Here is a 27,394-nt window from a genome sequence, read left to right on the forward strand (position 1 = left end):
AATATATATTCACTTGCCTTTTTCTGTGCAAGAAGAAGAAACATTTCTTTGACATGGAGCCACATTTTTTACCAGAACATTTGTAAAGAAATGACCTTTTATTACCTTCAAGGTTTCTTTCCCAGCATGTTGTACAAAGACAGTACCACCTGTATGCAATAACAGTTAGTTTAGCTTGGTACAGACAGTAGAAAAACAGCATTTTCTAACAGCCGAAGTGTTCACAGCCAGCTCTCCTTTCTGCATCATCCTGTAAAGAAGGTCTTCAGTCTTCTTCATCTCATAGTCCAGCAACTTCACGCTCTCCTCCAGCTTACTCGACTGCTTTTGCTCCTGGTTTTCCCCAGTGAGAAGAAAGAGAGAAAAAGTATTCGTTTGTGCAAAAGGTTGGTAAACTGGTTCTGCTAGACTGAAAGCTGGGCTTTAGAGCAACTTTGCATAATACAGGTTGACAAGCGAGCCGATCACTCATACAGAATACAGCTGCACTTTAGCACCAAGTACCTGTATGAGAGCTCTCTTTAGCTCCTCTCACTGTTGCGTTCCCTCCAGCACCAGGTCTCTGCTGGAGTCGTGCATCCTCAGGTCACTGATGTACAAGCCGGTCTTAAACATCGCATTGAGGCTCTCCAACCTCCACATGCAGTGAAAGACAGTGGAGGTGGAAAAAATACATAAATTAACAATGATAGTGGTAGTTATGTGTAATAAAATCAAATTATACTATCATTACTTATATAATTGTAGGATTTAAAAACTGTGATCATGGGATGCATTATTATTTTTATTTTTTTCAGTTTCCTGCAACATTAATAATGTAAGCAGTGTGGTGTGGCATTTGATATTTCACTAGCTTTGTCAATACAGGGATAAGGGCATTTTGCTTGCAAAACAAAATGTTTTAGAAGAGGAGGGGGATGTTTTTGTAATGTACTCAGTGGAAAACACTCTCAATTGCAAATGGGTTCCCATTAGGCTCACAAGAGCTGCACTGTCTGATTACAAGCTAATTAGCAGCTCATTTCATGCATGGTAAGTGCTGTTAGAATGGGCCTCTGATTTGATTCACTGCCCAGGCTTTTATTTCTCGCTCGTAATTCACTTTAGCTCTTGCTGCTTTTTAGAATGTTTTACTTTTCAACTGCAGCCTTTTAATAAAGTTCTCTTTCTGTGTGTGTGTAGGTGTGTGTGTGTGCTTGGTGTGTGTCTTCGGGGGTGAACGTGAGGCTTTATACAGGGGTTCCCAGGAAGATGATGGACTCCCACTCTGGCATGTGTCTCATTTGTCCTTTTAGTTTGAGGCAGCAGCTCCCATCACTCCAGCTCTCCATTGCATTAGCACTGTTACCGCCTAAAAGAGGGGCAATCAAATGGCGAGAAGGCAAACATTCAGAGAGGTGTTTTAGGTTAGATTTTAACTGTAGATACTCAGCAGTAGATTTCAGCGGGGGATAATGGTTTGCACACTGTGATAACAATGTCATCTTAATGGACTTAGCATTTTTTAAAAGAGTAGTTTGACATTTGGGGAAGTAGTTTTATTCATTTTCTTGATGGCAGTTTGATGAAAACAGATAATACCCTCATATCTGTGTGTTCAGAGTGAAGCTGGATACAACAGCTTGGAATAGGAAGCGCTAACTGAGAGAAAGCTTGCCTGACTCTGTCTCAGCTTTTGTTCTGGGCTGCCTTTGGACTTCAGAAACTTTCTACTGGCTCCAGTTTCATGTTGAAAAGAAAAGAAAGAGGTATTGAAAATATAAATATTTTTGAAGAACCTAATGAGTCTCGCCATACATTTTTGCGAATAACAGAGAGGACTTGACCTTTATAATCATCTCCCATGACAGACTGGTAGGCCATGATCTCCACATGTACGTCAGCAGAGCAGCTGACATTTTCATAGTCAGAATCTGCAGATAAACAAGCTGAAGCACTGGGACTCATGAACGTGTTTTACCCGGGCTTGGATCAGGTCAAATAAATTCAGTCAATTGAAAACATCAAAGAGTTGAATTTCTGCAACTGCAGGACCTCAAAAATTTGATTCCACTCTAGGTGAAATATTCATTCCCTTGCACAAGAACAGACAGTTTAACAGTTTAACCTCACACTTCTTTAAAAGAATGAAATTTAAATAGCCAGGCACTACTTTGTGTCTGACTACAGTATATCTGATTAAACCACAAGTCCTCTAAATCAGACACACACCCCTGTGACTGTTTACAAGCTTCGGTCTTGGTTTGATGGTTCCTCTCCCTTAGCTAGCTGCTTGGATATGATCTGAAACAGATTTTTGGGATTGGAGATTATCTGTTTACACAATACTAGATCAGTATTCTGAATAGCTCATATTTTAAAGACTACATTGTAATCTAACTAGTGTCTAGTCTGAACTTTATTTGCCGTTAACAAGAACATTGTTGCCGTCTGAAATTTCTCACCATGTTCCAGGTGAACTCCACAAGGGGGCGAGCCACCAAGAAGGTTTCATCGAACTTCTTTCCATCCAGATCAGGGAAGACTGTAGCCATGCTCGAGCCAACATTTTGCACCACCCTGTCCTAAATCATTTAAAGGATCAGTGAGTGTGTCTTCATTTCATTCCAGACTGCCAGGGGTTATATAAAGAGGGGGCAATTTAAAATAATTACCTGTCTGTTAAACGGGAAGACCTCAAAGAAGAAGTCAGAAGTAATGGGAAAGATTTTCTGCTTTTCCTCATCTGCTTTCATGATGTGCCGGTAGGCTGAGTTATCAAAGTTCAGCCTGTGTAGTGAAGCAGATGAGTGCTTCTTTTAAAAGTTTAAAGTTAAGTTTTCAAAAAACTGTGTTGAAAGAAGCATGAAGATCTTAACTTTAGAAAAAGGCAGCGGGGCATGAGCCGAAAGGATTTGGTAACCACTGATTTCATGTTTTTATGTTATATCTTAACTGTCGCTTCAAAAATACATGCAGGGGGAAAAAAGTATCCCACCACTTGATCTTCTATGTTTTTCTCTGTTTCCACACCTCATGGTAACATGGGAGTAGTCCCCAATCATCTGCTCACAGAGCACCTCCACATGGATGTCAGTGTCATAAAATTGTTTCCTCATCTGCCTCAGCTGACCCCTAGCAAAGTGCCCTATCGCTTACTCCTGCAGGGGACAGACAAAGAAAATCTAATGTCTTTCTAAAGAGATTAACCACGCAGCTTTTCCTTGTCTCTACTTCAGCTTTTATGTCTGTTGTTATGTCTCCTGTCTGGCCCAGTCCAACGCTGCAGTCAGTCCCCGACCACCTCCCCACCCCCGCTGTAGCAGACCTGTAGTGGAGGGTCACTCCTCCTCCTGGCAGAAGAAGGTCGGAGGCTGCACCTTGGGGTAGCAGGTATTCGTGAAAGTTATCAAGGCCATTGACAAAGTCAAGTATGTGTCGGCACAGCACTTGGATGGAGAGAGAATGACTTTGGAAACTCTTTATAATGTGCCCTGCAACAAAGCATGTAATCCCTTTGTAAGTAACTGGAAATTCATTCTATTTTATTTGAATTTTAATGTAATTATATTTACCTACAAATACTTTAAGGTAGGTACACTAGAATAAGGGGGTGACAAGTCAGGTTTTTCTGGAAACAAATTAAAGTGTAATTACATTTAAGTACAGTCTAGGTTGTTTTAAGTGATGCATAATTTCATGGTAATTTTGCTGAAAAACAATATTTCCTCATCGTACATCATAAGTAAGCTGTAATTCTCAGAGCACAGGCCGTATTATGGACTGGATTAATTTTGCCTTTTTACACATGTTGATGTGCATGATGGATTGTCCCTTTATCATATGAATATAAACCCGCTGAGGATTGTTCTCCCTCACCAGCTTACAAGAAAAAACAAATCATCAAAGTTGCATCCCTAAATAATCGTAAAATGATGAAACAAAGCCTAACTTTTTTTTCTTCCTTTCACCATCACTGTTCTAAGTCTCTACTACATCATTACCATAAGGTGGGGAAAAATCTAAAGAACTGATAAAATACAGTGAAATGCAATTTTACACCTTTAGTCACATGTTACTCTAACTGTTTTAATATAGTAATCATACAGGGACATAGTCATTTAAGATGTTTAATGCAGAATAAAATAATCCAGTCTGATGTTATTTCATCTTATCTCTGAATATCTTTTCATTTACAGTCCACGTTTTAGTCCCCCAGCTATATCTAATGTTATTAGTCCTTTATTGCAGTTACACAAGCTATTCCAAACCCACCGATATCCTCTGGATATGGAAGAAGCTGCACGGTATTACACTCATGTAACACCCACTAGCAGAACAACGGCCGTGACAGTTTTGTCATCTGTATCTTTTCTCACCTCAAGGATCCTGTCATAACCATATTTCTCAACAAAACCCAGGAAGCAGACACCCCAGGAGTTCATCAGCCTCTTGTGGGGTGTTGCTGTCACTCTACATGCTGCCTTTGCAATCCGGGGAATGAAACTCTCAATATAGACCTGCAAATGCAAACACTTTGACTTAGATAAAGAAGCTGTTCTGGCCTGTTGACTATAACCTTTCAGACAAAAGTGACAGAGCGAAGGATAAAAGTGCTATCATGTTGACTTGGATGCAGTCACACACTACAGACCTATAATATATTATTAGTCCATGGATGACTATAAAGCATAAAGCCATGCCAGTGTACCCACCTGACATCTGCTCTCTCTGACCACCTTCCACACATCGTCTCCGTACGACTCCTGGATGAAGTCATGACTCTCACACAGAAGCCCATACATTATTTCTCACTGGATTGAAGCTCAGACTGACTAGCACTATATAGCAAGACGCCTCCCCAGCTGACTGACTTGCAACAGTCCTCCCCAAGGCACCTGCAAGCGATAAGAAAAGTTCAGAATGATGACTTTTTCAGGGCTGCAAGCTGAATATTAATGCATTTAGCTTTTAGCGGGAAGCTATAAAAAGACTTGTACTTATACTGCTGCTTTTGCTTTCTCCAGCTCTTCATTCTGCCAATAAAGATTCATCTGAAGGCCAGCGGGGCAAACGATTTTAAAGGCGCCCTAATTGCACAAAACCCTTGAGTCTGAATGGGACTCTTTTGTTCTTGTGTCAGCTGTCAGTGCCTGGTGGCTGTGCACCTCTTGATGTGACACAAACTCCCTGCGGAAGAAGCCTCTCGAACACAGATGAGTCCAATTTGAGAAACTTCTGCCTTCATTTTGTCATCCTCTTGTTTGCAATAAAATTATCAATGCACAAAATCTGAATGTGTATGTGCGTGTTATTTATTTATTCCTTTATCTACCTCCGAGTAGACTTGAGTTATGAACTGTTTTCACTGTTCCCGACATGTGACTGAACCACACAAAGCAGATTTATTTTTTCTTTTAATGTTTAAACCTTCATGGGGTTTTTTTCTTTTAAAAAAAATCAAAATTGCTTTTTCTACTAAACAAACACTCTTAAATAAACCTTTAATGGGCAGAAACTCTTCAGCTTTTATTGTTTGTTTGCAGCTGATTTTCTGTGACTCGGGATGACTTCACATTTTCTTTCAGGCCGGGAGGCTTCCCACTGGGAGATAGTGGTATTGTGGAGCAGGGCAGGTGCGAAATCGATATCCAATCTCAGCAGGGATAAAGAAAATGGTTTTCCCCCCCTCCAGACTCCTGCTGAGCTCAATGAATCAATTTGTGGGGGGAAGAAAAACTGCATGATAAAATTAACTTTAGTTCAAAAAGGGCATCCAAAAATAAAGTTAAAGGTCATTACGCATTGTGCAAAGCAAAAAGTATTTATGCAGAAGTCACTATTGGAGTTTCACTGCAGTTGGTAAACCAACAAATAAATTAAATCCAGATAGTAAAAGTATTGCATGGTTGCTTACTGTGATCATTTACACAGCCGAATAACTCAGCTAAAGGTCTCCCACCTTTAGAAACTCAAAAAACAACCAAACTAGATTCAGAGTCACAACCTCGAATCAGTCCTGAAGCTCTTTCTCCAAAACCGCATTCTAGTGTCCAAGTTTGCAACAGGGGAGGCTGGGTGCTTGGCCTCAGTGCGCAAGTGTCTGGACAGCTGCAGTCATCAAACACACACGCTGAAGGGATCCGATTTTTATCATCACAGAAGCTTGAGGTCAGGATGTAAATGTTTGTGCTCGTCCCTTTCCCAAAATCGCTAGTGCCACCCCTCCTCCTCAAATACTCCCTAGATCCATCCTCGCCCTCTTACCCCTCTGCTAAAATAAACTCAGTGAGGTAAGCACTGGAGGCATCTTGGGATGAGTTTTATACAGACTGCTCCCTCTGTGCTGAGGAGTGTCAGAGTGGAGCGTGGAAGCATCCCAGCAACAGTAAAAGAACAAACCACACAAACACCCCAACCAGCTCCAACACCCGGCAAACAGGCAGGCAGCAGAAGCAAGAGAAGCAGGTAAGGACTAAAATAAGGGGAGTGCAAACCTTTGTGTGATCCAAATAAGGAGTGACATAAGACACAGGATTCATAAATGACTGTTTATCAGAAGCATGACTGAACCGCTAAGTGAATATTTTTATTTTCATTGTAAAGAAGTAATCTGCCCGTTTTGTTTAGACCCATGAGGTTATAACGCATGACTGGAGTACGTGTGTACCAAAAAAAAAAAATCTGCAGAATATAAATTTTTTTGAAAGAAAGTTGGGCCGCCTTTTTAAAAAAAGAGTATGGTGATGCAGTGCAAATCATCATTGACTATATGTGTGTGAAATGAGTGCAGATTAAATGTAAACACTGACATGATTTTATTCATTTTTAACTTTGTTTTGACAAAAACTGTTTTTTATACTGTTTTTATACTGTTTTTTGTTTTTTTGGTTGGTTGGTTGTTTTTGTTTTGTTTTGTTTTGTTTTACTTTTCTACAGGCGACAGACAGCCTGTAAGAGTTTGAGGACTTTATTGACCAAGTTTATTATTTTCTTGTACTCACTTGATATACGATTTCAGCTACTTAACGGTTTGCGGTCTCCCTTGTCATAATTTGGGTTTCATGGTGCACCAAACGCTCTCAGTGACTGACAGGCCTGGACTGCAGGCACCCAAGTTTAGAGCCCAAAGTCTTTAACTTTACAGTCATGATCTTATGAATATGGTTTAGTTTTAGTAAAATAATTAAGACCTTCTCTTTTCGTAATTTTGCCTCTGTGCACCACCACAGTGGAATTATGACGGTCATGTGACTATAGTGTAGCCTTTAGGCTTTAATTTGAGGGGTTGAACTCTTTGGGAATCACAGGCGTTTTTAAACACAGTCCCACATTTTCAGAGGATCATAAGTAATTGGACTTTGATTTACAAGCAGGTTCTTGACCAGGTGAAGCCTGTCTCTGTTGTTATTCTGTGGCAAATTAAATATTAAAGATCTGAAGTAGCCAAATCAGTACAATTGGTATTTTCTTAAAATAGACAATCCTCATGTTTGTATGTATGACTTTGCCCAATTATTTTTGAGGACTGTTTATAAAATTGGCTGCGATTCCTTGAAAGTTAATGTCATACTTTTATAGAACCCCTTGAATTAAAGTTTAACACTTGCACTTCAATCACATCTTGACTGTGTGATTTCAAATCTATTTTGGTGTACAGAGACACAGCTACAAGGGTTGTGTCATTGTCCAAATATTTATGAACCCAACTGTATGTTGGGTTCATAAACCTGTGTATAACGTTCAGCATCAATAATGCCTCTCCAGATTTGCATAATATGGATAGTCTCTGCAAATAGCAGGTAGGTGCTTTCCAGCTCTAAGCTGGATCGTCCCTTTCTTCTTTAGTCCACAGGATGCAGAGAATTTGTGCAAGAAGTTGTTTATAATCCATCTGACCAAAAGATAATTCTCTACTTAACATATTCAGTATGGATTAATCTTAAGTTTCTTGTTTAAGAAATTGGTTTTCGATCTTTTGTAATTTTTTGCAATCTGTATTTGTTACATTTTACACAGAATCCAAACATTTTTCTTTAAGTACTGGGTTACATTGCTAAGGATTTGTGGCATATGGGTGAGGTGTGGCATAGCTAAGTTTTATCAACATCAGTGATATAAAAAGATCTAATTATAAAATGTTAAAAAGATTCTGTGTTTATGTTATATGGGAAAAATTACATATTAGCCCTTATACTGATGATGAAAATGTATGTGTTCCTTAGAGGAAGCTGTGAATGATGATGCAGTCAGACGTGAATCACATGACTAAGCAGAGGTTGTTGCAGACTAAGGGTCTGTCTAAGGAAGTCAGGGGAGGTAAGTGTATTTTAGATGCTTTGTTTTATTACTGCCTATGTCAGGACATCAGGAAATAGAACTGACATATGTGTACAAAACATTTGCATATTAGTTTCAGTGCAGTTATGCATGTTGGTCTCTGCATGTCCTCCTTCACTACATCCATCTTCTCTGTGTTTTTTTTCCTCGTGCCTCTATATTCAGCATCATTTCTCCACTATCCCTCTTCTATACGACTCATTTCTAATCTTGTACATCCTGGTCACTCCCAATGAAAGTCTTAACATCTTCAGCACCACCTTCTGTCTTTTTGTCAGAGACACCATCTCCAAACCATACCTCATAGCAGATCTCACTACCATCTTAAAAACCTACCCTTTCCCTTCTGTCACAAATCCACCCCTAACACTCATCTCCACCCACTCCACCCTGTCTGCACTCTCTTCTTCACCTCTCTTGTGCACTATCCATTGCTTTGGATCACCCCAGATATTTAAACTCATCCATCTTTACTGCATACACTCCTTGCATCTTCACCTTTCCACCTCTGTCCCTCTCATTCACACTCATGATTTCTGTCTTGCTTCTACTGACTTTCATTCCTCTTCTCTCCAGAGCATACCTCCGCATCTCCAGGCTCTCTCCCATCTGTTTGCTATTCTCACTACAGATCATAATGTCTTCTGCAAACATCATAGTCCACAAAAATTTGTGTCCGATCTCATTTGTCAGCCCGTCCATTCAATTCAATTCAATAAAACTTTATTGATCCTGAAGGTTGACCCCAAAGGAAATTGGGTTAAGGCTGCCGACCTTTGCCAGGGCCATCTTTTTTTTTTTTTTTTTTTCCATCAATCATTGCAAAAAGGAAGGAGCTGAAAGTAATCCCACTCCCACCTTGAATCCTTCTGTCACTCCTACCACACACTTCACCAATCTCTCACTGTTCTCATGCAGGTCTTGTATCACCCTCACATACTTCTCTTCTACTCCTAACTTCCTCATGCAGGATCACAGTTCCTCATATTCCATAAAATAAGGTGTGGATATGAGCCCATGTCCTGTGTGACATATAGCATATCTGGGACCAACAGATTGAACTGAGCCAAACATCAGCACATGCTAGCCCACTGCCTGGAGAGAAATGAACTGTAGTACACCGAAATCCCCGGAAGGCCAAAGTGCTGTTGAAATTCTCTGCACATTCCAGTGGGGACCATCCCATTTGCACTGTTTGTTTTCCAGTTTTGGCCGCCAGCTATGCTTTGAAACAAAGTCTCCTAAACTCAGCAAAATGTGACTCCCACCACTGAATTTTACACAAGCTGATCAAAGACAGCTCCTCCAGGATGGCACATGCCCAAACCTCAGCGAACACTTATCATGTGCAAGTAAGAGAGCCGCTCTTACACAAGTCTTTCATCCAAAGAGCCTATTTATATGCCGGTTACCCATGCAACCTTGGACCACAACAGACATTACACACCTCTTGACATCACCTTGAGGCTATTTGAGACCCTCCACAGTGCTGGGATATCACACAAGAAGAGACCCTGAGCAAAAGCTCTGAGGATACCAACTAAGTGAGGCTTCCCATGCTTTTACTTTTATATATAAGTCCCTCTCAGCTGTTTAATGTTGACAGAAATAAGAGGACCAGAGGGGACTTTATGATTTGCCAAAGGTCCTTAATAGCCTGTTGTTACTGCCCTTCTCCTTCCAAATGTCTGCAAGTTGCTGCCATCACTAATTAGCACCAACATCTAAAAGTATTTATGGAGGGCAACATCCACGCTGCCTCACTGCACAAACTCTTGAAGCAAATTATTTTCTGTAGTATGAGCTGTAACTTAAAAAATGCCACGTGTAATCAGTCTTTAAAACGTGAGTATCTCTTTGTGTATCCTGTTTTGCACAAGGTTTGAACCTGGGGAAGAAGATCAGCGTTCCAAAAGACGTGATGATGGAGGAGCTCAACCTTCTCTCTAATCGGGGTTCTCGCATGTTTCAGGAAAGACAGAAGAGGGCTGAGAGATTCACAGTAGAGACTGCTGCCAACACCAGTAATGTAAGAAAGTGAGAGATTAGGAAACTGTTTCTCATGTGTATGCTCTCTTGTAACAGCTTAGTGTGCTACATGGATCAAACAGTTACGATTAATAGCAAAAAAGCATTTTCTTGGCCCTTGTGCAGTGTATTTGTAGTTCAGCAAGAGGCCACTTTACCTCACATCATGAAGAATTACTGCCATATCAACATCACAACAAGGAAACTTGTTAGGAAATAGTAAATTAACCCAGTATCTTTCCTAGGTTCATGCGGAGCCCATTCCTACCCAGCAAGTCATCCAAGAGGTGCAGGCAGGAAAAGAGAACCAGGCTTTCTCCATCCCTGGTAAGCATAGCCTGGTCATGAACCTTCAGAAGACTGTAGCAAAGAAGGGCAGTCCTGATGTCCTGGCTCCAGGTAATACACAACAATGAAAGGATTGCCAAGGACTGCCAAAAGCACAAGCCATGAGACTTGCTCGTTGCAATGCCAGTGCCTGGATAGAGGAAACGCTTGAGCAATGCATGGTCATTGTAGCACACTCTGGTTTGCAAGTGCTCACCTTTGTTTTGGAAATGCATCGGGCACATGGATTTGTTTGATGGTTATTGGTGCCAGGAGAGTTGGCAGTTTGTAGAAAGCAATTAAGTGTGAGCATCTTTGCCGAGTGCTGTTGTGTATTCGCCCCAACAGAAGGCACCGCTTACACTCTGACTGACAGTGAGATAAGCACTGTTTATTATCAGGGATTCACACTGAGATCTAATTACTGTAGTTCCTATTTCCTATTGACAGGGGTGATATCAAACATATTCATATTAGATCTGTGTCTGCTTTAATAAGGAGCGCTTTTATGAGTTTTATCTAGTGGGTTTTGAGGTTTTTTTAGTTGAGCTCATTTACATAGAATTTAGCACACACTCACAACTGAAGTCAAACTTTTCTCTTTGCCCAAAGCGGTGTGCTATTTTTAGCCGCTGATACTACATTTTTGCTCATGTCAGGGTATTCCGGCCCTCTGAAGGAAATTCCTCGTGAGAAGTTCAACACGACGGTAATCCCCAAATCCTACTGCTCACCATGGATGGAAGCTTTGGGAGACAATGAGCAGCTCCTGAACACCCTCATTACTCAGCTGCCCCAGCTCCCACAAAGACTACAGCCTTCCAACTACAGGTGCTTCAACAGGTAAATCTGCCCTTTCACACCAAATAAATCAAAAAGTGGTAAATCTTAGTCTGTTAGAAGCCCACAGTTCTACAAATAGTCCCACAGATGACCTCACCACCTTATCCATCACTATCATATCTTCCCCTCGGCTCCGCTCCATGTTTCCATGGTTTGAAAATTAATCCAGTGTCTGGCTTGCACTTCCTTAGGAGTGACGTATCTGTGATGGCTATTTTGAACACTGGCTCTTGAAAAACGATCTACTGAGGGGTTGCAAGCTTTTAAATGGCCCCACAGGACAAACCAGCACACGAAAGAGAATCACGTTTCTCATGGCACACAAGGAATTGCATCACACAAGCGAGGGCAGGACAAAGGTTACGCTTGGGCAGATGGATAAACGGAGAATATATGAAAGACCAACTGGCTTTACTCACTTGAAGCTGTCAAATAAATAAATTCTGACAGCCAGGTTGAAACTGAAGCCAATGTGAAAGGATCTTTTTACACACCTACAGTTATTATGAAGGCTTAATTAAATCTGAACTCTAACAGTGAGAGCAGCAGTGTGAGTAAAGGAGGTCAAGTTCACCCCCAATGCCTGTTAGGGGTTTTTTTTCTTTTTTTTTAACCATTAAAAGAGCCTTCTGTTTAGAGCAGGGACTTCCAAATTCATATTAGGTATCATGTGAAAGACACCCACTTTAAGGGAAAGAGTGTAAGCTAACACTTCTAGGTAATGTTCCACCATAAAGTGTTTACTTAACCACTAAGGACTCTTCTTTGTTTCTCAGATCTCCAATGCCATTTGGGGGCGCTGTGGCAAGCAAACGGGTGATCCCGGTGATCAGCTTTGAGGCTGTAGAATCCCAGCAACTTCCTGGCATCGCTCTGGACCGCATGTGCCGTCGCCCCAACTTCAACAGAGCACCCAAAGGATGGGGACCCGATTACTGCCCTGAATCTAATGAACTATGAAGAGAAGCTGACAGACTAAAAGAAGCTAAAGACTGAAACTCTGGCCTATGCTCGCTCCTCTCCTCCTACAAAGACGAACCCTCTGTTAATCCTAAAGCACCGCAGGGGAGAAGAAGAAAAAAAAAAGTACTCCTGCATGATATACAAAGTGGTTTTCTACTGCTGAGTGGATTGATGAGCTGAGGCGAACTCCCAAGTTCATTACACACTCAGTCAAGTCCAGGACAATGCTGCCACAGGCTGATCAGTCCTATTGTTCCTGTTTGTCACCTCGAGCAGTATCTGATCCCATCAATGTCTCAATGTCTGCCTGCCCTCTCCTTTCCCTTCACTCTGCAGCTTTACATCTTCTCTATTAATCAGAAGCTGCCATACGCTGTTATACAAGTAATGATGAATAATGCACAGAGACGATGGATGGAAAAAGTTAGCCGTTTTAATGACAAATGAAAACAATATTCAAAGAAAGCCTTACAATAAAGTAAGTCAGATGATGTCAAATAAAAAAAAGTCAACTGAAATTAACAGAATCTAACTGCACGTTATACTACACACAATGTGACAAATACAAGTTTAACCTAAGGAAAAACATTTTATATATACACACAATGGTTCCTACCACAGGAGGCTTTGAAGCCAGTGTGGTCAGCGCTCTTGTTTTTAAAGTCTTTTAAAACGTTAGGCTCCGGTGTTCAGATGCCGTTTTGGCTACTTTTTGACAACTTGCAAGATCCCGGTTGTCGTCTCTCCAGACACAGATGGTGCTTCTTCACATCATTCACTGCTCTGCAGGTGGAGTATTTAAAAAAAACATAACAAAAAAACTGTTTTCTATGCGATGTCCTGCTCCCAGACGTTGCCTTTGGGTTCACCGCCAGTTTGCAATGTGTCCTCCAGGTTGAACACAAGGAGAAGAGCAACATCTAATAACAGCACGACTTCCCTCCGACTGCTAATCGCCATGACGTGCTCCATGTGCAGCATGGGCACCCATGCGCTGAGGATCCTGAGAGGGGTAGTGGATTTGACCTGGAGGTCTCATGCTCATTGGAGGGGGCATAGGCGGGGCCATGGGACCCATGTGGTGAAACATTGGAGGGCCAAAGCCTAAGGGAGCAAAGGAAATAAACATGCTAAGTATCTACAATTACAAACTGTGTACACCTATGTAAGTGACTAAACCAAGACTGATGGATTTTTAAATTTTTATTTTCATAAACTATACTATAAAATACACATCAATAAGTCATAATTTTACCTGGAGGAGGTGGATTGATGCCTGGAGGTGGGGGTAATGCAATGTTCATGACAGCAGGAGAGGAGCTGGGGTCAAGGTTGAAGTAGTTGGCAGGAGGCTCTTCATCTAGAGCTGGTGGTGGGGGCAGAGCTAGTGCAAAGAAGAGCAAAGTTTTAGAAACTAAACAGGAAATAGCAACAGGCCAGCAAGATGTTTTTTATGTCAGATTTTGCCAAATTAGCCCAATTCTACATGCACAGATTTCATATTAATTGAGAGTTTGTAAAACAACAAATAAGAATTAGATGCAGACATCAAACAGCATGCAACAGCTCGCTTTCTCCTCTGCTCGCTGTGTCTGACAGCTGAACCTGAGCTGCAGTACATATGCAGTCACAGCAGATGAAGTGTCCGTTCCACTTGGATTCACATGAAATCTGCAAATGTGGCAACTTCCTCCAAGGTTGTGTGGAGCTGCACACAATCTTATTTGTGCTCTAAAGTGCAACTACCTTGAAACACTGAAAAAAAGGAACACCAGACTCTTTGCTTTACTCCAAAAGTCACATTCACTCAGCTTTTTTCCCCTCTGCAGTGACTCTATTCCCCACCAGTGTCAGTACAGAACTGAAGGTTTAAGGGAGAAAAGCTAAAACGACTGGTGTGGGACAGATGATGAACTGAATAGCTCAGTATAAGATAAATAAGGAACATTTTCAACCCTGAATCAAGCACAGCTGAAATCCTGCCCATACACATCTACCACAAATGCTCAGCGCCGCAAGACCAACTCTAAATGTTCTTCAACTTTCAGACAGCACCAACCCTGAAGCATGCACACACAGACACACACACATCCTCACACTCTTCCAGACTCACCTCCAGGCAGTCCAGGCACAGGATCAAGTCTGGTACCCATCTCACTGACACCCTCTTTGATTCCCTCCTTTCCTCTTGCTGCCTGGGACCTAAATGGGCACACAGCACAAGTCAGACAATGACTAATGACACTGCAACATTCACCATCCAGGACAAAAACAATTTTAAGCCTCCTGCCTGACATAATTTGATTCAACTCTTTCTACATTTCCACTTTGAGTCAAGCATTATGTCAGGGCGTTACCTTTAAACATGGCAAATTATCACTTTTAAAATTTACATCTTCACCTAAATGGCTCTCCTTGACGGGGGTTTATGGGAGTTATGCTTATAAATCAGATTGCAAAATGATGTTTTGTAATGCACATTGTTATGAGCCCCCTTTAATGGATTCAGTACCTTCTGATGTTGCTCTTAATATTCACAAAGCTGGACAATGTTTAACTTTTGATCGGATTCTTACCTTCCCCACTTGACAGTGAGTCTTCGTCCGTTAATAATGAGTTTGTTGAAGGACTTTTCAGCAGCCGTTTCAGCCGACTGCCGCGTGGCAAACTGGATGAAAGCGCACTGCTGCCTTTGGACTATGGTAATGGTTCGGATTTCACCAAACTGGTAGAAGTGACTCCTGCAATGACACAGATAAGAGATCATCATACACAAAATAGTGAAATAAAAATACTGCAACACAGCAAAATTTACAAAGTAGAAATAACAATATCCGCTTGTGGCTGTAACCCTCTAGCTGGCAATAACAGCTGTCTAGCCTAATAATACATGTAGCGGAAGCTTTAGAAGAGTTTATTAAGCAGGCACGAAAGATTAGTGTTACCAATTTAGAATCTGACCAAACGTGACATATGACCACAATCTCTTCTTCTTTTCCTGACTTATTTCTTTGAGTAACAGTCAGCAAATTGCTGGCGTAGAACATCCCATCAGCATTTTGTATTACTGGCAAACGCCCTTGCTATGCATCGCAGAGAAGGAACAAACGTACATATGCTACGATCATTACAGTGTAATGCTATGATACATTATATTGTGACAACATTCTATTCTGACACTGCACTGCTCAATTGAACTGTCAAATGTACAACAATAATCGACTGTGGGATTTCTATAAAATATTCCTATAGGCCATATAAATGTTGGCACTCACAGTGCCCTACGCAATGTTTATACAAAGTTTCATCAAGATTAGTGCACTTGTGTTGGAGGCGATAAGGAGCATACAGAGATACATATGCTATGATCATTTTAGTATAATTAGACATTTGTATTTTGTATTATTCTAACCAGCTCATCTTTGTTTGTGCCTGATTTAAATAGTGATGAGAGAGATAAGATAGGAATGGAACAGATGGATGAACAGACAGCCAAAAACAATGCCTCCAGCCACGGCTGTCCCGGGCATCGAGGCATAACAATAAATTATCACAGCAAGCTGTAAAAGAGGTCATTATGAAACAGAAATGCTTACTTGAGGTCTCCATCTGTAACAGTGTCTCCCAACCCCCCGATGTAGAGAGTGGTGATGGATTTGTCCTCTGGTGGGTCCAGTCGGGGCATAGTTGAAGCCCGCTTTAGTAATTTGTCAGCCACTGGGTCATTGATGCCATAGTAACGATCCTTTATGTTTTGGTCTGCTAGAGGGTCATCAGGATCTGTGGGCTTCTCATGCCTGTGTAAAGAGGGCAACCGGAAAACAATAAATATGATATGACACTTCAACTAACCCATAGCGATGTCTTAATATATGTGAGCTGATATCAAAAGAAAGAATCAGCTCCATGGAGACTAGCATCATGGCACTCACCTGTAGGGACATTCCTCCCCTCTCTTACACTCTCCCTTGACCCAGAAGGAGCAGATGTGTGGCCGGTTCCTCTTGTAATATGGTGTGGTCCGAGCCAACTTCAGCAACATATCACTAGAACTTGGAGCCTTACCAAGCTGGCCCACTGGCCGAGTGCCATCGGAATTGGCTATCTGTAAACAAAGAAGTCCAGAGAGGCATGATGGATGGAAAATCTCTCTTATGTTTGCTTAAAAAAACACTAGATCAGACATTGGACCAGTAAAGACTGTTATCACTGTGCAACAATAACAACTTAAAAAACAAACAAACCCAAAACAAACAAAAAAAAAATAAAATAAAAATCATACTGCAGTCATGAGAAAGGAGCTTCTTTTTTTTTCTTTTTTTTTACCTCTCTCTCCATGTTCTGTGTGTAGTACTCTTTATTCACATCTGACCGAGGAACCTCATCTTTAACGGAGAGTCCAGTGTCTCGAACTTGGATAGGCAAACCTGTCAGACACAAGATACGACAGGAGGGTTACGCTCAGAACTACATAAATGAGGGGCTCGTGAAATCTGCACAGCGACAAAACCCAGAGGAGCCGATCTGAGAGACTCACCATACTCGAGGTCCAGCAGACATGTCTGACAAACATTTTTCATTTTACTGCAGGTCTGACAGACTTCTGTCTTCTTGAAACGCATCCGTGTTCCTGGACACCATCGGAACACGGTAAAGGGCCGAGCACAGATCTGATCGGCGGAGAGCGACGTATTAGAATAGAATAGCCCTTTATTGTCATGCATCAAAAAGGCCTGTACAATGTGGGCTAAATATGTACAATTTAAACAGTTAAGGCACCCCCCCCCCCCCCCCCCCCAAAAAAAAAAAAAAAAACCACAACAACAACAACAAAAAAAACCATACCTTGCATTCTTTCCCATATTTTTCCTTGGTCTGTAAAACAAAGCATTACCATATTTGGACTTGCACATTTGCTGGTATTAACACTACAAGCAAATAGTTTTGAATTTGCTATGAAGACACAGGGATGCTCACTCACCATACGAATGTAAGGATTTTCTCCTAAACATGTCTGACACAAAATCGGAAAATCCTGAGGAGAAAGAAGAACCGTGAAAATCAAGCACTGTAATCTTCGGTTTATCCAACAATCCCTTGAATTAAATTATTCAACAGACCGACTTGGCTCCCCATCTCTGCTTCACCTTCTGCTGTGAGCACCTTGGCACACGTACAGGTAAGACTGAATACAAGACGTGCTATGGGACCTATTTTGCCATCTGTTAAAGGATGCTGTTTCAGTCCAAGTGCTGGGTGCTGAAAACGGCCTTGCCCTAATCCGTCTCACAGACAGCATCAGCCAAACATCTAAATATAGGCAGATCTTATGGCTGAAGCGTCATCTACATAATCTAGGGTTGCAAAGTTTATAGTCTAGAATCTTAACAAAACCAACATTGGATAAATGCCCTGTGGTGTCATAGCTCAATAAGGGAAACTGATTTGTTGCCTTATAGGGTAAATAATGTTTAGGTAGGTCATAAACACGTTTTTTGTTTCCTTTGTTTTGTTTCCAATTAAGGACTGATCTGTTTGTGAACTTATATAACAATCAGTCGCTGTTGAATTTACCCAGTAGTGTAAAGACTTTACTTTTAGACTAAATTTTCTCTAATATTTTCACAACACCGCTGTCAAACCTGCCTGTCAAGAAGGTTCGTTTTTTCAGTGTCACTTAGAACGGTTCCACCCAGGATGGTGTGGCTTTTTTCGTTTCCTCATATTCATTTATATAAGCAAACTTTCGTCCGCCTACCATCGTTTTAGCATTGTTAGCCTGCTAGTGCTGGCCTTTATAGGTGCAGCCAGTTAACTATCACACAGCGCAGGGTTAGGTTACGTTAGAAATGATAGCTGTAAGCTCAGTCACTGTCGTTTTTTACTACACTCTATAATATGGTCTCGTTGGATCCAGTGGAAAAAGGTATGTTCCATGAACTAATGTAAAATATCGAAAGCAATAATGTACACAGGTGAGCTAACGAACTAGCAGCCACGCTTCTAAGACTAGCTACCGCTAGCTAGCGGAAGGCTAACTATCAAGAAAACTGACTAGTTTAATCAAAAGCTAGCGTGTTTCGCGATTATATTAACTCGTGAAATGAAACTTAACATAATGTGTTTCAATCATTGAAACCACTCGGCAACATATAACCCCAATAAAACGTACCGCGTCTTCCCAGTTCTGTCTGTTGTAAGTGTTGGAGCCTAGGGAAGTCGCCATTTTGCAGACTGTGGATCAACCGGAACGGGTTGCCAGGTCTGTGCGTGAAAAACCACCCCAAGGCCAATCAAAACTGGCGCCCACATCAGCCAACGCTGGTAGCGGTACAGGCAGCGGCTGGCAGAGAGTACCTGTAAGTGGATGACATGTGAACTAGAACTAGTTTGCTGGGATATGTAAACATGTATATAACTGCTTATTCATGTATGAATTGTTCCATTTCAAAAATGAATTTGTATTTATAGATGCACATGTAAGTTCCTTCGAAATGTGTCTACTTAACAAATAATTTACCCTGCAACATTTTAACTGTAGCCCAGTTCCGGGAAAACTGCAGAACTGGCAACCCTGCAGACCTCGCTCTACACTGGGCGAAAGGCGACACATTTTTAAATTGACTACTGTTTTTACTTTTAAGTCTAGGATGTGTTCTATCAGGAGTCAGTTTGAGGATGTGTTTAGTTTAGCGGGATGTGGGAATCTTGTGTAGTCTGCGAGACTACAAAAGCCCACAATGCACCGCGGGCCAGATAGCCACGTTTCACCTAAGGATGTCGCTCTATTTCAAGAAACTATCAGGTTTACGATAAAATAAAATGGGAACGTAAATATCAGAGAATAACTGTGAGTATAGTAGAAATACTAACCCCGACTCGTCCATCTGCACCTTGGGTGTAAACCTGAGTGTGTTTTTGTTGTGTGCTTTTCCCTTTGGCTCTATGACACACGAACTGTTAATTGTGAAGGTGTATAATATTAATTTACCCCAAAAACAGAAACCGCAACTGGTGTTTTTTGAGTATGTCTTAAAAAAATCAGTGACCTAATATGATATCGCTTACAGCCTGTGGGGAGGTTTAGAATGACTTTAATGCTTTATTTTCTTAACTGAGGTGCTGATACAGAGATATTTGTTGTAAACAAAGGCTGCAAAGTGCTATTTCCGGAGACAGGGAAAAACAGGAGACAGACAGACTGCTTGGTTGATGTGTGAGAGCTTGTGTAAGCCAATTGTATCCTCGACACACACACACACACACACACACACACACACACACACACACACACACACACACACACACACGGACACATAGTTTGTCTATCCACCTGCTCTGATTCAGGTCAGGGTGTCTTTGCGGTGTGAAACTCCAATTAGTGGGCCAAAGGATGTTGAAGATTACAGATGGCAACTAAGTCCCTAATGTTTATTTAAGGTCAGAGAGGTTGTGGAGTCAGAGGGCAGGGATTAGATGGAGGTCTGGAGCACTGGCAGCATGCAGCTGCCCTTTAGCAAGTCAAGATGAAGCGTCTGGGATTCTTTATGGTCACCTCCAAGTGGAAAATCCCCATGTTGTCCTTTTTCTTTTGATCTCTTACTTAGATTTAGGATTTCAAGTATACACTGGTTGAATTCTATCAGATAGGTGGCTCCATTTGTTAATGATTGAGGGTTTGAGTAATCATATTTACATAATAGGGGAGCAGAAATTTCCACTGGCCTTGTCCTGTTGTTTTTCTTCAAATGGGGTGAACAGGCAGTCTCTTGCCCTGTAGCAAAACAAAGCAAACCTTTTGGGCACAGCCCTTTTGTCCTAATGAGTTTTCTGACCCTTTCTCCTTGATCATGTGAGCCAAAGTTGTTTTTAAAGGAGGGCTTTGTCTCGGATTAACCGGCCTGTAATTAAAATCACCAACTGCAAGAGTCACAAGGTCAGACGACGTGTAGGTGTGCTGCCGCATCTCAGATGCTTCGTGTTACAGAGCTGCTTCAAGAAGTCATCGCCTTGATACTGTGTGAATCTGTTTGGCACATGACATGACATGACAGACAGTTGGTTGTTATTTAGGCTATTATGGACCGTCGTCACCAGTTTTATTGCAGATGATTCAAAGATATTGATGTTTGCTGTGAAATGTTTTGTATTATTAAGCATCCCCAAGAATATGGTTGCAAATACAAGTATTCTATTAGACATATCCTTCACAAGATAATGAAAATACTGTAGTGTGAAAGGATAACTGTAGTAATGCAGTGATAAAGCCACTATGACTCAACACTGTGTAAGTAATTCTTATAAGGAAACAGAGACTGATGCAAAACCGGTTAAAGACCTAAATGTTGGCTCCTTGTGCGCATAGCATTCCTTTCCCTCAACTACCCCTTTTCCAAAAAAAATATCAAAAACTTTTAAGTGCAATCGTAATAGTTTTCGACAAACGTGGAAGCACAAGAAGACAAATAATCTCCGCATTGTCGATCAGGGACGCTCCCGCAGTAATCTCCTGCAGGAACAAGATCGCACAGTGATTTCTTTGAGGAGTTCTATAGCTTGCATGCATGCATGCGCATATCAGAGGGAGGAAAAATGCGCCGCGCTGGCGCCTCCTGACGACAGTTATGGGCTACTGCCTGTGCACAGAGCTGCAGGAGAGAGGGTCTTTCTCACATTTCCCGATTTCTCCCAGCCGAGTCCGCTCTGCCCGCTTCCACATCACGGCCGACAGCAAACCGAGACGACGTGAGCCCGGCGCGCTTAAATCACCACATTCGACCCGGCCGGCCTCGTGTGCACAACATCCGTGCGTCGTCACATACGGACAAGGTGAGTGAAAATCGACACGACCGCACGGAGCGTCGCGGTGTTTTTGCTATTTGGTAGGCGACCGAAAGCCTCGTCGCTCGGTCTCCCCAGGCCAGGCTAGTTGTCTGGCGCAGACGGAGATGAGGCCAGTTTTTTTTTCGGCCTGATCTCCCTCTCTTTCTCCCTCTGCCCACTAGCTGGGAACATAAAGCCCCGGCGTTGTTATTATGGTGGCGGCCCCTCGGCACAGATTTCACGCTCGTCCACGTAGCAGCGGAGATCGAGGGGCTAACGTTATTGTCGTGGAGCGGGTCGGGTGGAAGTTTGTGCTCAGGATAGAACCGCTCCGTGATTTTCACGGGAATTCCTTTATCGAGGGGGACCCGACGGCACAGCTCGGCACCGAGCAGAACTGCTTTCTACAACTTTGTGGCTCGGTGTGCACGGTGTTAGGAAATTATCGCCCTCCAATAAGTTTGCGCTATCCGGCCGCAGTGTTAACAGCAGACCTGTTACAGTGCTGTGGTTAAAAAGGCGAATGATAGTGTGCGTAAAATACAAACAGATTTATGCGAGTGTCTGCTGCGCGTGGCAGAGGTGGACAAAAGATTAGCACGGGAGTGTAACTAGTGCTTTAATATGACTTCATTTGATTTAGGTAATCATATTTTTTTCTTGAAACTTGCTTGTAAAAAGCTGTTATTATGGGATGTATCAGATACCTGTAGGAGTCATCTAAATGCTGGTGTTTGTTTATTGATTTTTCTAATTTACTAACTGTTTACAACTAATAATGTGAAGCTGATTAGGTCAAATTATTAACCAGATGAGGGTTTTTTTGTATTCTGAGAAAGTGGGACATTTTCAAATGCACGAGAAAGACACCCGGTTCTGATATGTTTACATGTGGCTTGGTGGTTGTTGTAAAAGGGCTCCAGCCATGCACAGAAGGAAGGCTCAGATACGATTTGTGTCTTCTCTCTGTGAGCCTGCTTTGTTGCTCTTGTCTGGCGTAAAATAGAGCAAATGCATGCCTCCACCAAGCACCGCATCCATTAAAAACTATAAACACTTAAAAAAAAAAAAGAAAAGAGAAAAAAGGGGGGGTAGGCAGTCCAGACCTGCCTGAAATCTGTTGCCTTGGGGCGTTGGAGCATGGAAGTGTGCACCTCAAGTGACTAAGAGATTACTAAAGAACAGTGACTCATGCTCAGAATGTATTTGGCAAAGTCACAAGGACTTTCCCTGCATTTTGCCTCAGCTGCAGAGCAAATTTTTGCAAGTGAAAAGCAGTGCCCTGCTGATTTTATGTATCAAGAGATTCATTTGACCATTGCTTCACTTTTTTTTTCTTATCCTTTTTTGCTATTCCCAAGCCATGTGTTGTTTATCAAATGTCCCACCCTGCATCTGTGGAGAGAGAGAGAGAAAAAGTGGGGCTTATTCCATTTGCAGATTATATTTTTTTAAGGAGTGAGGTTGCTGTCATTTGTTTGTCAAAATTTTGTGGAAAGCCGGATCCTAAGTTGTGTTCTATTTATCCGTGCCAACTGTTTGTCTGGTTGTTCTAACCCTCCATCTGACTGCTCCCACTGGCTGCCAACCATGCTGTGATCTAGCGCTTTCAGCTGATGAAGGCTGCCACTGCTGCCGCATCCATTTGATCATATATCAACATCTTTTCACTTAGATATACCTGTGAAACAGCGCAGCAGAGCTACAATGCCTACATGCGCGCGCACACACATACACGCAGGTTGATAAAATAGCGCGGGTATGATGCTGTATGACAGATCGCGTCACCGAGGCGCGTCTTGAGCGTTTATCAGAATGAGGCATGATCACAGGCAGTGTGTCATTGTAGATTTTAAGGTTTTAACAGGGAACAGAGGGAGATCGGCTGTCGATCAGAGGCTCCAGCCCTTCGTCGTTGCTTATCTCCTCGTAGAGGTGGATGTAAATTTAATTGTAAACAGTAACTATCATCACATTTAAAGCTATGCGCAGTAATTGTTGGGAGCTGCAGGGCCCAACAACTTGCCAGCGCTTGTATTTTTCCATGTCACTGCTCCTTGTAGCTCCACTCTGTGTGTGGGGGGCAGACCTCTCTTTAGTATGAGGCCGAAGCCAGGCATCTTTCCAAACTCAACTCCCCCCCCCCCAACAACCCTCAACCTTCTCTGCTGGTTATAAGCACTGCTTTGTGCCACAGAGCTGCTCCCTATGGTTTTTATTCACATATTACTACAACACCACTAGCTCCACAAGATACTGGAATCTGAAATTGGACGTAAACCCAGCTAGAGCCTGCTGTCTGACAGACAAAGTCAGATGTTCCCTCATTAAAACGAAGCTTTTGGATTAATAAGCCAGAGTTCGAGAGGCAGATTGCGCCACTGTAGCCTCTAAAAAGTAGATTGCGTTTAAGTGTCTTTTCTGTCCCAGAATGTGGAGGTGGCATTTTTGGGCTTAGGCTGGGCTACCATGAGGCGTATTGGAGAACAGGAGCAAAGTAAATACATTTCAGACAGCGCAGCACAACCGAGTATTAGCAAATGATCCGATATCATCTGTAATCCTCGGGAAAACCTGGAGAGTTGTCTTTGAATGGTGCTAGCGTCCATCCAGACAGTTGGCAGGCGGTAGGGGTGTCCACATGTGCGAGTGGCTGGCGAGGCTAGTTGAATGCTACAGTATGCAGGCAGATCAGATTACTGAACGATTAGCCATGGCCTCCCATCCCCGGCCCGGGGAAATGATTTTCCACTGTCATAATTCCCTAGACTGAATTACGCAGGCCAGTGACTCAGAGATACTCCGTACTACCAGCCCAAGTACCGCATGGTATAACTGTTGCTCTCTGGGGAGGGGAGATATGTTGTGACCCTTGTTACACCAGAGCACAAAATAGTTTTGTGTTTTTTTCTATTTGAATTTCATTATGAGCTCCGGGACCTGCTTTCATGCACAGATGGCAGTGTGACCTGGCTTCAACTTTGGTTGCACAAAAGGTAAGAGTTCAGCGTGGTGTTTACTCTTTAGATGGCAGTGTGACGCAAAGGAAGAAAACTGCCCTCAATACAATGAACTGTTCCTCTATTGTGATGCGTACTAGGCTGATCGGCGATGAGGCAGTGCGAATCAAGCAGGCCTCTAGTGGAATTTTACTGAATGGAAAGCGGAGGGGGTTGGGGGAGGAGGGTGGAAGAGAGAGTAGCTGGTGGAGGTAGGACCATGTTTCCGAGGTGCATACCCCCTGAGGCAGGAATCTGATACATTCCAGAGGATCCTGTATCCAGACAAATAATGGTAACTGGGGTGTTGTGTTTCATCAAATGACACATGACTGGAGTGTAAGTGCTGGGAAATTAAGACCTATGTCATGGGCTTCGAGGTAGCCGGCTCTGGTTGCCCGAGGGGTCAGAATGTATGCCAGAAAAGCAAGACAGGTCATGAGATATGGCAGGGAACAGGGTTTTTTTTTTTATCACACCCATTTCCCCTTACCACTGCTAAGATAGAGACATTTACATCTCTTTAGGCCATTTAGTTGACATGCTCATCCAGAAAAAGATACAATGAATGAATGACGTAGTAGGAAAAACATCAGTTGTCTTTAGTACATTAAACTCAATTGTGCTCTGATTAGGCCCACAGCGGGAGTTATACTGAACAAAGATTGGCTGTTAAATTGCTTCTAATGAATAACAAAAGAGCCTCGCTTGGCTACCCTCTGTATAAATTTTGATAAGAAGCTGTATCTCAGGTCCACAGGCTTCTGAATATTGCGTGACCTTGCTCTTCGTACGGGTTTTTACATCTTCACTTTCCTCCAGATCAACAGCACTAAATCAATGGGTTTAATTTTCTACTTCGAGTGGAGAGCTTTCGTGCTCTCCAGCCCCTAAGCTAAAGGCTATTTATACTGCAGACAGAGAAAAAGTATCTTGTTTTATTTAGTGGTCAAAAAACAAGCTGTCGGGTGTTAATGGACTTCACCTCAGCCTTTCCGGTGGACCCTCGGGGTACTGCGCGTTCGTACGCTCGGCGAGGGAGCTCTCGGCACAGGCCTGTTAATGAAGCCATTTTCAGAGATGGAGAGATGCCGTAATGGGAACGCACCACTTCACCGCCGGATATTTTAACCCCCCATCCTCATCATAAGTGCTATCAGTCATCGGATATGATTAGATTTTTTTCCCTCCTTTGTCCATTTAGATGTTTGGTTTGCTCTTTTTTTTCCAACTGAGTTAGAGATCTGTCAGTGATTTGTCTCGGTGTTGCTTTAAGAAACGCTTTTAACGCATCCAGGTATTTTAAATTTTAAGCCCGTCTTACATATTACACTAGAAATCAATGATGATTAAATTTTGAACTATAGGTTTGGTGCTTAAAGCTCATTTACATGAACTTTGAGGGAAGATAGTAGGGGTGGGGGAAAAAATCGTTACTGTGTAGTATCGTGATATTTTGTTTGCTAATAATGTATCGATACAGGGACAGCAGAAATCGATATTTTGTTACAAAAAAAGTTTTTGTGCTCTGACTTCAGAGCATGTTGATCAGCTCCTTTTTCTGAGCAAGAATCCTGACATTCCTTCACTGTCCAAATGTGTTTAACTTTTTTTTGGCAGCAATAAACATGACAGTTTACTTATTTTAATTTAAGACATGTTTTATTTTAATTAAGTTTAAAACTTTTTTATTTAATGTAAAATTATTTTGTTTTAATTTACTTTCAAATTCTTCAGTTGCTGAAGGGGCTGCATAGTTTTCATAAACTGCATAGTCAGAATAGCTATAATTGTACCAGATGGTTGCGTTCAGTTAAGTTGGACTAGACTGTAATACAAACCGTTCAGTTTGTCAACAATAAAACTGACTGAAATGAGAGAAAGACTGAGTGCGAGACTTTGATATTAGATCAAATGAATATTGATAAAGTTTACCTTTATGTACAGAATCTGAATATCGCAAAATATTTTTAAAAAATTGCAATAATATCGTATCGTGCATTAAGTATTGTGATAATATCGTATTGTGGGATGTATGGTGATTCCCACCTCTAGAAGATAGGTAACGGTAGTTGCCGTGGTGGTGGAGGTGGGGATGAGGGTGGTTGTGTTTATTCAGTTGCCGTGGCCCCGGCCGTGTGTGACTGCACTACGCATACCACAAACATACTCTCACCTACTGTAGAACTGGCATGTGTGCACGCTCTCACGCATGCATGTCTCAGTCTGTATACAGTTTAGTTGCAAATAGCATCCATCCCTTACTCTAAATAGAAAAGTTCATCTATTTGCATGTATGTCACTGAGGAACAGGCAGTAGGAGAATTTAAGGTTTAAGCAGAAATTTTGCAAGATTTACCAAATACCAAATATACATTTGACCACTGCTTTTCATGCATGTGAATATAATATACTCTGGGGCAGCACTTAATAATTACACTTTTTTAAAATTAATCTAATGATTTTTTTCTAATAAGTCAATTAATATAACAGTTGTTCCAAAGGTTAATATGTATTTCCCCACCTGAATACTGCATGTTAATCTTCACCTAATTTCACTACCGGCCCTGTTAGCACATTAATAATAATACTATTATATTAGCCCTAATAAGTAGGACGCCTAATTAGAAAAGTACTGGTCCTGAAATTCAAAAGTATTGCTGTGACACATTGATTAATTGAATTACTTTACGTTACAGCAGCCCTCTCCTTGATTTATATTTACTTTTTTTTTTACTCGGATGATTGTTGTCATAACCAAATTGTTATGACATAGATTAATTATTAGTCGGAGTAATGTGCAGTTAAAATAATCTGCGGGCAAGGGAAATAACAGAAATGATTTACATCCTCTACCAACAGTCGTTCATTTAGGCCATTTTCTCGAAATCAATTTTAACACGTCTGCTACTAACAGAAGGGTTTCTCGTGTTTATAATCGTAATGTACCGTGCTCGGATGAGGACACAAAGTAAACAATACTATGTCTTGCGCTTGCTGCAGTCTTGACAAAGCACTCTTGGATGCTTTTTCTTCAAGTGCCTGCGCGTAGCAGTCGTACTTGTGATAAGCCATTTTCAATTTGCAGTGCT

The 27,394-nt window shown here is 41.8% G+C and overlaps 3 protein-coding genes across 4 annotated transcripts in view; 2 read left to right on the forward strand and 1 right to left on the reverse strand.

The window, feature by feature from the left end:
* Positions 1–6,324: 6,324 nt before the first annotated feature.
* LOC102796402 (myozenin-2) lies at positions 6,325–12,987 on the forward strand. 2 transcript variants are annotated; one of them, XM_006781467.2, is made up of 6 exons: positions 6,325–6,447; positions 8,205–8,298; positions 10,200–10,348; positions 10,593–10,746; positions 11,334–11,517; positions 12,294–12,987. In XM_006781467.2, the coding sequence occupies exons 2-6, from the start codon at positions 8,217–8,219 to the stop codon at positions 12,475–12,477; spliced, it is 753 nt and encodes a 250-aa protein (XP_006781530.2). In that variant the 5' UTR covers positions 6,325–6,447; positions 8,205–8,216; the 3' UTR covers positions 12,478–12,987. The 2 variants fall into 2 exon arrangements, with proteins under 2 accessions (XP_006781530.2, XP_006781531.2); XM_006781468.2 differs by having other exon boundaries at positions 10,593–10,674.
* Positions 12,894–18,735, reverse strand: rbm22 (RNA binding motif protein 22). The gene is made up of 11 exons (XM_006781469.3): positions 18,653–18,735; positions 17,462–17,515; positions 17,326–17,355; positions 17,018–17,150; positions 16,807–16,907; positions 16,413–16,585; positions 16,077–16,277; positions 15,057–15,221; positions 14,594–14,682; positions 13,736–13,864; positions 12,894–13,584 (listed from the first exon to the last, which is right to left on the reverse strand). The coding sequence occupies exons 1-11, from the start codon at positions 18,704–18,706 to the stop codon at positions 13,430–13,432; spliced, it is 1,284 nt and encodes a 427-aa protein (XP_006781532.1). The 5' UTR covers positions 18,707–18,735; the 3' UTR covers positions 12,894–13,429.
* Positions 18,736–21,099: 2,364 nt separating this feature from the next.
* The window catches only part of ndst1b (N-deacetylase/N-sulfotransferase (heparan glucosaminyl) 1b), a 47,773-nt gene continuing 41,478 nt past the window's right edge, over positions 21,100–27,394 (forward strand). The window contains exon 1 of the mRNA XM_006781465.3: positions 21,100–21,309. The gene's annotated coding sequence lies outside the window, so the exon portion shown is untranslated. The remainder of the gene's footprint in view (positions 21,310–27,394) is intronic.

This window comes from Neolamprologus brichardi, chromosome 2, assembly GCF_056152115.1.
Source record: "Neolamprologus brichardi isolate AB-2024 chromosome 2, ASM5615211v1, whole genome shotgun sequence".
Taxonomy (NCBI): Eukaryota; Metazoa; Chordata; class Actinopteri; order Cichliformes; family Cichlidae; genus Neolamprologus; species Neolamprologus brichardi.

Bases quoted from the DNA above. Each gene is read 5' to 3' on its own strand.
- LOC102796402 (XM_006781467.2), top strand. From the start codon at position 8,217: ATGATGATGCAGTCAGACGTGAATCACATGACTAAGCAGAGGTTGTTG. The intron at 8,299-10,199 runs GTAAGTGTATTT...GTTTTGCACAAG, and splicing joins GTCTAAGGAAGTCAGGGGAG to GTTTGAACCTGGGGAAGAAG. The intron at 10,747-11,333 runs GTAATACACAAC...TGCTCATGTCAG, and splicing joins TCCTGATGTCCTGGCTCCAG to GGTATTCCGGCCCTCTGAAG.
- rbm22 (XM_006781469.3), bottom strand. From the start codon at position 18,706: ATGGCGACTTCCCTAGGCTCCAACACTTACAACAGACAGAACTGGGAA. The intron at 17,516-18,652 runs GTACGTTTTATT...CTTTCTCCTCAG, and splicing joins GACAGAACTGGGAAGACGCG to GATTTTCCGATTTTGTGTCA. The intron at 17,356-17,461 runs GTGAGTGAGCAT...TTTGTTTTACAG, and splicing joins AAAATCCTTACATTCGTATG to ACCAAGGAAAAATATGGGAA.